Here is a 9,449-nt window from a genome sequence, read left to right as displayed (position 1 = left end):
TTTGTGTGTGTGCATATATATATATATATATATATATATTTGCTACTTAGTATTAGCTGAATAATTTAGTTCTTTATTTAAAATAGCAAAAACCAAAATAATATGCTCGTATTCATCACTTTTTATTGATAATAGTTTACTTCTTCTTCTTAATGTTTTAGGACAATTATAGAACTGCATTGTTCTTGAAAAGATAACTCATTTGGTAAATGATCACTTTATAAGTAGATATCATTTAAAACTGAAATTTTTCTTCATTATACGAAAGAACCTTGCCTGAAATATGAGATATTATGGCCTGGTTTAGCTTGGTAGACATAGGAATGGAGAGAAATAGTTAGGTTCAGGAGATAATGAAGCAGGTAAAACAGTGGGAATAAAACAATAGTAGAACATAGCAGGGGGAGTGAGAAGAATCTAGGTGAGACTCAGGTTTACAACTTTGGTAGTGAGTGGTGAAAGTTCTACAGGTTGATGAGAATCAGATTTAACGAAATAGGAGATAGCTTTGCACCCAAACAACAGATAGCTCATTAAAGGTCCGACGTTCTGAAGAGTCATAAGCTTGCAAGTCTTATGGCACCTGAACTAATCTTTCCAAATCATAGACTTCCCATTTCCACATTCAGATATCACATACATGGGTACTTTAAATACATCTCTAGTAAGGGTATTTAAAATAGTCACTAGATAAGAGTTTTTCCATATATAAAATGTGGCTGAGATTTCTGCACCATTCCATATGTAGCTCCTGTACTATGCATTAGACACAGAATTTAAGCACTGGATTTTTTAATATCTAATTTGCCTGATTAGTGGTTAGATAGAATCAAATTGCCTTTACACATGTCAGCATTTCCTCTCAAAGGCCTAAGAAAGGTACTCTAACCCAGGACTCCAGTCTCTCCTGTCTGTACAGAAATCCTCCCATATCTGCAGGTTTGCTTGACTTAGTTTCAGTTACCTTTGTTTAACCATGATCTGAAAACATACTGAAAAATTCTAAAAATAAATAACGCATAAGTTTTAAATGGCATGCTGTTTGGAGTAACACGGTGAAAGCTCGCACTATCTCAGTATCCCATCCTCCCTCCAGTGTGTCCCCACTATCCAAAGTTCATGCTTGTTACTTATTCCCTGCTTCAGTTGTCACTCTGACTGTCATAGTGTAACAGTGATTATGTGAGGTAACTCTTATTTTTCTTACTAATGATCCCAAAGTGCAAGAGATGTGATGCAGGCAATTCAGATATCCCAAAGAAAATCTATAAAGTACTTCCTTTAAACTAAAGGCAAAAACTGTCAGCCAAAGGAAAGAAAAAAGCTCACATGCTAAGCTTGTTATGATCTAAGCTAAGAATCACTTTATCTATGAAATTATAATGAAGGATGAAAATTATAGCTAGTTTTTCTATTTGCATTTTAAGTTGCAAATGTTATGGTTACAGTGCTTCGTTGAGATAGACAAAGCACTGAATCACATGGCACTGAGGTTTCCATCATCCACCAGGGGCTTGGAATGTATCCCCCATGGATAAAAGGGAACTGATGTATTTCAGTGTAAAAGGTGATGTCACAGATATTTGGCCAATCAGCTTTCCTCAGCAAATGTTAGTGTAAACCTCTGCAGAGGGCACAAGAATGAAAAGATTTGAACGATCATAAAAGGCTCCTTCCAGTCACCTCTTACTGAGAGGCAGTACTTATCAGAACTCTGAGATCAGACCGTATGAAAATAGAAAATGTGCCAGATTTCTGGCCTAATTGTCATCACGAAATGATGCTCACACCTTACTATAGTTATTGCTGACTGCATGTGAACCTGCAGATATTTTGCCTTATATGCAAACCTGATCGTGTCACTTCCATTCCCTCCATCATAGCAGGTTCCAGTCTAACAGAAAACTTTCTGTTCTTCAGCCCTGCTGAGCCCTACCAGGCTCTGGTATGCACTGTTCCTTCTACCTTCACTCATATGCTGCCTAACACATCCTCTTCCATCACTGACTGCATACTACTTAACAGCAGAGCAAGAACAGCCCTGCTTCACGTTCTCCTAACACCTTTTCGATGTTCTTACTATCCCTTCACCCTTCACCATTAGAATGACTGTTCAATTGTGAGTTAGCCTACAAGGCTGAAAACTTAGTATGGGAGGCTTAGGAAAGATTGGGGATGGGAAAGGAGGGACAAAGTGGGTAGATCGAGAAGCTGGCAGGCTTAATTTTAAGACGATATTTTTTGGACATTTTAACTTACAGATTTAGATGTGTCCTACAATTGAGAAAGTTCTGTGGTAGCAACTAGCCAGCAGGCAGTTTCGTCATTGCTCTCACTACCTGGATTCCTGCAAATATTATCATGGTTATTTGTATTGTTTTATCTTTCATTCTGTGCCATGTATTATTAGTAACAATCTGTTGAATTTAGTACTTAAATTGTTCATTTTTTATGAAGCTTACTCTATTATTTGGTATTAAAATAAGAAAGTTATGGGTATAGAAATGCATAGAAACAAAGCAGCAGGACATATATTTAGTATCTGTGAAACAAATGTTTGTCAGAAAAATGGCCACAGATCTGTGTTTTATAGAAAAGCGATACCAAGAGTCTTGTGGAATCAAAGAATGAAAGATACCCCCAGAAGAAGAATGCTACGTTTGACTACCCTGGTGTTTGCAAAGGATTGCCTATCACAGGCCAAACAAGACAACTGAAGGTGTGAGAAACTTTCAGATCTCTTGGAATAAAAAAGAAAGCATTTCAAAGTACAAAGTTGATGTGACTTATTTACGGGTGTTGTAGGATTATCAGCAAGCTATCTTAGGCAAAAGGAGAACACTTAATTACTTAGACATGACTAAAAGATGCTAACCATAAAGCATTTGTCTAATTGCCATATATATGTGTGTGTGTGTGTGTGTGTGTGTGTGTCTATATATATGCATAAATGACATGTATTTGAAAAATACAGATAAGAATTACACGTTTGAACATACTGCTATAGGTATTCAGTGGGTGGTAGGCTCATTTGTATTCATCATCAAAACTAATAAATGCTGTGTTTAACAAAAGTTACTAGTACCTACTATGCTCCAGGCATATGTAGGGACTAAAGATAAATGAATTCAACACAGAAAGGCAACAGTTATCTACTACTAGTATATGTAATAAACTGTTACCAACACAAGAAGGGAAGTGGAGGCCAACTACAGAAGTAGGAAAATTATTAACCTGCTGTAGATGAGGTGGGCGTGAGAGCAGCCAAACTTCCCTGAAGTGTAGACTGAGCAAAGCTAGCTGGCTTTCTGACTAGAAGCCCCTCAAACAGAGGCCAGGAAGGGCTCCCCTCACAGGCAACAGCTGGGGTGAGCTGGAGGAACAGCGGCGGTGTGTCAGGAAGAAGTTCAGAGTAATGACAGCAAAAAATGTTGTGTGTCCAGGATGAGAAAGAGGCTGAAGATGGTAAAGGAAAGAAATGAGGTAGAGGATAGGACACGGCCACACTGGGAGGTCCAGGCATGAGGGCAAAGGCACACAGGCTTGATTCTCTAAGCCAGAGGTCAGCAGACTTCTAATATAATGTGCCAGAGAGTAAAGAATTTAAGTGTTGGGGGCTGTAGGTCTCCGACACAATTTCTTGACTGTACCACTGTAGCACTAATGCAGACATAAAGGAATCATTGTCACTGAATTATTTGTGGAACTTCACTTTTTCTTCAGCAAATTACCTATGGCTCTCAATTGCTGATAAAACACCTTCATGTTTATATTCCTATTTAATTAAGAAAAGATATAAAGAATTTAAGCAGATACCTGGCTTCTCCTGTATCCAGTCAGACAACCACTTTAAATGGCAGTCACAGGTCCATGGGTTCCCATGCAGATAAAGGCTTTCTAGGTCAGGCATGTAAGAGACCATCTCTTGAGGAAGAAAGGTCAGGAAGTTATCTGACAAGTACAGGTACTTAATGAAAGATGTTTTAAATATCTGAAGGTAGCGCAAGGAAACAAATGTATCTGGATGGAGTTTAGTGAGCCGATTTCCTTCCAAATGTATCAGGCGGAGAGATGTGAGTCCATAAAAAACCTCTGGGTTTATAAACTCAATGTTATTGTGGTCCATATGCAACCGAGTTAAGCTCTTGAGACCATTAAAAATATCTTTCTGAAGTTTTTGGACTTTATTATAGCTCATTTTTAAGACCTATGAATAAAAAAAGAAAACACACTATTGTCAAAGAAATTCACACAAAAGGAGAAAATTCTGTTTCAATAATGAAACATGTTGAAATTAATCCAATGTGATGGAAACATCTTGTTAGAAGTCCAATTCTAATAAATTAGTTGCTAATTTTATACAAGAAACTAGAACACTCAAATTTTTTTATGTTAAGGAATTGTTAAAATTACAATAATATTGTGGTTATTTTTAAAAGATCCTTTAATTTAAAGATATATATTGAATTATAAATGAAACATGATAGTTTGGACTTGTTTAAAAAGGATTCGATGGGGCCGGGGATTCAGCTCAGTGGTTCCGCTGCCTGCCTCGCAAGTGCAAGATCCTGAGTTTGATCCCCAGTACCAAAAAAGAAAAAAGAAAAGATTTGGTGGAATTTAGTGCACAGTGGCATACAAGTAACTGGCAACCAAGAAGAACTTTATCCCAAATGATACCTGGAAGTACAGTATCAAACCAAAGGTCCCTCAGAATCAGCTGAAAGCCTAGTCAAGAAAATGACGATGTAGCTATGTAGAGAATGCCATGAAAGATATGCAATATGTATTCCAAACAGAGCCTGATTAAGTTAAATCAACAAAGGCATTTAATATTCTGTAGTATATTATTCCCCACCATGGTTAAAACCTTCCTCATGTAGCACTACAATGATATCAAGAGTCAACGAGTGCTAATGTTCATCTTTTATAAGGGCATTATTGCCTTTATTTTATTACACCGTATCTATTTTATGAAGAGTTCTGTCAGGCATTTCTTTCTGATTTAAAATCAGAAATCACAATGCTTTTCCTGAACAGTAGTCTTATTTATTTTTAAAAGTGTAGTAGATTATAGATTCTCAAAAGCTTCAAGTCCTACTTAGAGCAGGCTAAAAAGTTTCTATGTATACATTCCTCTGTATTTACTTCCCTCATCTCATCCTTAGACTTGTTTTACCTTTTAGTTTCTCACTTACTTGTGTGGTAATTCTTATAAGACTTTATGCATTATTGGGAGTCCCTATAACTTTAAAAATTTTCAAGAAGGCAGAGTAGAAAGAAGTAAAAGTGATCATGACGAAAACAGTGTACTGACTTATAGGAAACTAATATCTAATATAGTCGTTTTTAAGTGATCACATTCTAGTGTTAGATGAGATATAACCTTTTAGGATTAAATCTTAAGGATTTATTAATCTGGGAGTATTGGTTTTTTTTTTCCTGTGCCTTAGCTGGAGATAAGAGAAAACTGGTCTCAGAATTTTCCTGTTATTCTAATTTCCATATATGGTTGCATTAAAACAGCAGGCAGTTTTTTGGTTCTTCCTTGATGTCTGTTTCTAATCTAATAAGAGTAAACAGAATGTATACTCTTAGATTTCAGAGGAGGATGACTTTTAGAGGACCATTTCTCAGGTCCACCTCACCTCTTTAATCCCCCACTCCCACCAGGGTCACCTGCAGAGCCTGTAAATCCGAGAAGGTCTTGTCAGCGATGGTGTGAATGCCATTACTGTGCAGCATGAGTAACTCCAATTTATTCAGGCCAGAAAAATCTGTTTCTGTCAATCTAATCAAGCTGTTGAACCTGAAATAAAAATGTCAGTCTTGGCATAAGCTAAATCCATTCATTGAAGTTCTAAGGTGAAACACACACACACACACACACACACACACACACACACACACACACACACACACACATCCAATGCTTTCCTTGTGCCCTAAAGAGTTATTCAAATCCTTGAAATATTATATAATCCATTCACCAGATTCTACTGAAGGTCACTTTGCCCTATTCAGTCTTTCAGTCTGAATTTCAGTTAGCCCCTCCACAATCCTGGAAAGCACCTCATTCATTCTCATTTTCAAATCTTTATGCGCACAATGGAACTTCAGTTTGGATTGCCTTTGACTCTATCCTTTTCTATTTGTGAACATTAAGATCCAGGCCAGCCCTGACGTACTCAGGTGGAATTAATTTCTAGTGAACTTAGTGGCTTATGGTCTGGGTGTGGCTATAAGCTTAGGTGCTTAAATTTTGTGCTTCCCCAAGTAAAATTGGGAGACTTTCTGTGTCTGTTTCCCCACTTATAAAGGGACGTTAAGAGAACCTACTCCAAAGTGTTCTGAGGTTTAAATGAGTGACTATATATGGAGTGCTTAACCCAATGCCCCTACACAGTAAGTACACAATTAATGTTGGCCATTATTTTTGGTTGTTGTTCCCAAGGCACTTTGTATACTGTTACAGTTCGTTTTAAATTGTGTCTAAGTGCATCTGTCTTCCCTTTTCCGCAATAGCTTCTAGAGGTGAATAATGTCACTTATTCATCATTATGTCCCCAGTGTCAAACTTGTGCTTGATATTAAGTACATGCTCACTAATGTCACATAAGTACTTTTACATGAACCTTTAAAATATAAGCATCTTTTGAAAAATTTAATTAGGCAAGAATCTTAAATAAACCACTAACAACAATGGTAACATTAATTGGGTACTTACCATGTCCTGGCATTTATACATCTCAAATGGCCTACAGAAGAGATAGCAGACTTTTCATATCTTTCACAGAAAGGACAATAGTTCCAGTTGCCCTGTCGTTTCTCACAATATATCATAACGCTTATTCCTACCTGGTGCTATATTATTTTCCAATAAAAATGTATCCAGAGGGAAGCTCTTCTACAACCATGAGCTTCCCAACCTGGTAAGAAGGATCTCAGGTTTTAGATTTTATTCGACTAACAGATTAGCAGAAAGAAATGTGCACGTTGTTCCCCCAAAGCAAGCTCATTTCAAAAGAAAAAACAAGCAAACAAACAGTTGTGGTTAATCTTCCAAAGTCACTGGGCAGTGACTCATCTGCTCTATCCCTCTCTGAGAAAGGGATTAGACCGGGTCCCACGCACCCTAAATTGATGCGTTCCACGTCAGGCGGTATGTTGTTTGGGACGGAGGTCAGGTACCGAAAGGTGCAGTGGACTTCTGTGGACAGGTAACAGGCACAGCGGCGAGGACAGGCCCTGCTCCCAGGGGCGGCCACCAGGCACACCGCAGTGAAGGAGACCAGCAAACTCCCGATTTCCCTTCCTCTCACCTTCATCCTGAAAAAGCATCACACTTTGGAGTCACAAATGGTCCAAGCAGTTTCACTACCTAGCATCTCTGGGAATGCTGGGGACCTACATTAAAGTTCCTACGTGGCTAATTTCATTCAAATCTATATAAAACTATAGGGTGTTCTGGGCTCACACTGAACCTTATGATCAAGTGGGATATTTATTGCTGAGAAAATTTCTTTTCAGCTTCTTAATGAAAAGCAGCAATCTCTATCATGCAAAGATTTGTTAAAAGGGAAACTACAGAGCATCATGAAGATATTGTGACAACCCAAGTATGTAAGGTTTCGTTTCCTATTATACAAGAGTCCTTTTGGATTAACTTTCCAAAGACAAAAACAATACACGGGTATCTTAGAAAATAAGGAAACTCTAAATAAATAAAAAAAGAAAAAATAATCTCCACTCATATAATCAGCATTTTGCTGTATTCTTTTCCAACCTTTTTGTATATTGTATGTATATAAAGGCATACATATGTCTATATATTTTCAAATTTAGTTTTATAACATTGAAGCATTTAATGTATAATGTGTGTTTTCTTATTTGATTAAATCTTCTTCAAAACATTTTTAAGGGCTGGGGATTTAGCTCACTGGTTCTGCTGCCTGCCTTGCAAGTGCAAGGACTTGAGTTTGATCCCCAGTACCAAATTAAAAAAAATTTTTTTTAAAGTTGTAATAGTCCACTGGAAAGAAGAATAAATTTCTTTCTAACATGCCTTCATGTCCATGCCAAAAAAGACACATTGGACATTTCTCTGCCAACTAGTGACCACAGCAGCAGCAACTGACTGGCTGGGAGGCCTTGAGGCTTGGACCTGAAGTGCAGCCCCCAAGCTGACCTCTTGCAGGCATGATGCTGTCTCCTTTGGCTCTGCTTAGAAACACCCCGCTGACTCTTTCCTTGGTCCTTTCTCCCTGCAACGTCTGCCACAGGCGTGGGGGAGCATAACCAAGGAAGAAGTATGTTCATCTTGTTGGAAAAATGGTATCTGTTACCCACATGTGAGGGAAACCTAGATATGCAAACTTAATTCTCTCCTAAAATTCAAAACATACAGGCTTGCAAGGAAATCTTTATCATGCTTTGCAAACAAAAGTGACCTAAATAACGTATAAAGCCTAGTATTCCTTGGAATAGGATTATTTTGGATTTTGCTAGTAACCACCCTTCAGCTATGAAGTATGCTAGAAATAATACAGGTGTTGAATTGCTTATACTTTCATAGCGACACAAAAATAGAATTTGGAGTTTAGACCAAATTAAAATGTAATAGAGTGTTAATCATATGACCACTTTTGACGTTGGAACCATTTGCTTTGGAGACAGAACTTCCACCTGCCTATGATTGGACCGAGAAAGGAGGAAGGAACGTGGGGACGACAGTGTCTCTGTTCAGCTAGAAGACAGAAGTTCTGCATGTGCCCACGTGTGAGTTATTTAAGCATGAGAACATATGGATTCAGGACACAAACCTAACCCTAAACATATGCACGATGAAACAGGAATCGACAATACCTGAGCTCTTCACTCTTGGTCCTGAATCCTCTCGTGACGCGGAGAGAGAGAAATCTTCTCGGGAAATGGAAAACCGAATCCAGACCTGAGGGAGGAAAAGTCCTGGCTCCCAAAGTAAGCAAACGGCTGATAATTTTTGGCTTGCTGCTCAGAAGTCACACTTTTCTCACAGTGGTGGAGGCGCTTCGGTAATCGCAGGTACTGCTGTTGCCAAATGAATCCAGAAGCGTTCCTTTATTATAATGCTTGTTTTTATTGTGGTTGGAAGCTTTAAAATCCACCCCTTCCCCCCCACCCCCCACCCCCAGTGGGGTGCTTCAGTTCTACTTAAAGTTAATTGTTAGGAATAATTGTTGCTATTACTCCACCTTGCCCTTAGGTCCCAGGAGTATCTCCTCAAATTGCCCTTTTTGGACAGACAAGTCACACGTGCATTCGTGTCTACAGTAAGGGTCTTCGCCTAACTGATGCTCTCTCCTGAGTGTGTTTCTTCCTGCCACCCATCAATGAAGTGACTTGGACCTGTTGGCCGTCACCTGCCCGTCCCCCTCCGGCGCCCTCCTTCCTCCCCCGACCTCCACCCC

At 38.6% G+C, this 9,449-nt stretch overlaps 1 protein-coding gene across 1 annotated transcript in view; it reads right to left on the bottom strand.

The window, feature by feature from the left end:
- Igsf10 (immunoglobulin superfamily member 10) overlaps positions 1 to 8,935 on the bottom strand; it is a 25,189-nt gene extending 16,254 nt beyond the window's left edge. The window contains 4 exon segments of the mRNA XM_010625320.1: positions 3,817 to 4,207; positions 5,680 to 5,809; positions 7,135 to 7,329; positions 8,866 to 8,935. Of these exon segments, the coding sequence (XP_010623622.1) occupies positions 3,817 to 4,207; positions 5,680 to 5,809; positions 7,135 to 7,328 (715 nt within the window). The 5' untranslated portion in view covers position 7,329; positions 8,866 to 8,935.
- Between the last annotated feature and the right edge of the window lie 514 nt (positions 8,936 to 9,449).

Source organism: Fukomys damarensis, unplaced genomic scaffold (assembly GCF_012274545.1).
Source record: "Fukomys damarensis isolate Sample0158 unplaced genomic scaffold, DMR_v1.0_HiC HiC_scaffold_37, whole genome shotgun sequence".
In the NCBI taxonomy this organism is placed as follows: domain Eukaryota; kingdom Metazoa; phylum Chordata; class Mammalia; order Rodentia; family Bathyergidae; genus Fukomys; species Fukomys damarensis.
Note: the sequence above shows the minus strand (reverse complement) of the source record. Positions and strands in the feature narration are given on the sequence as shown.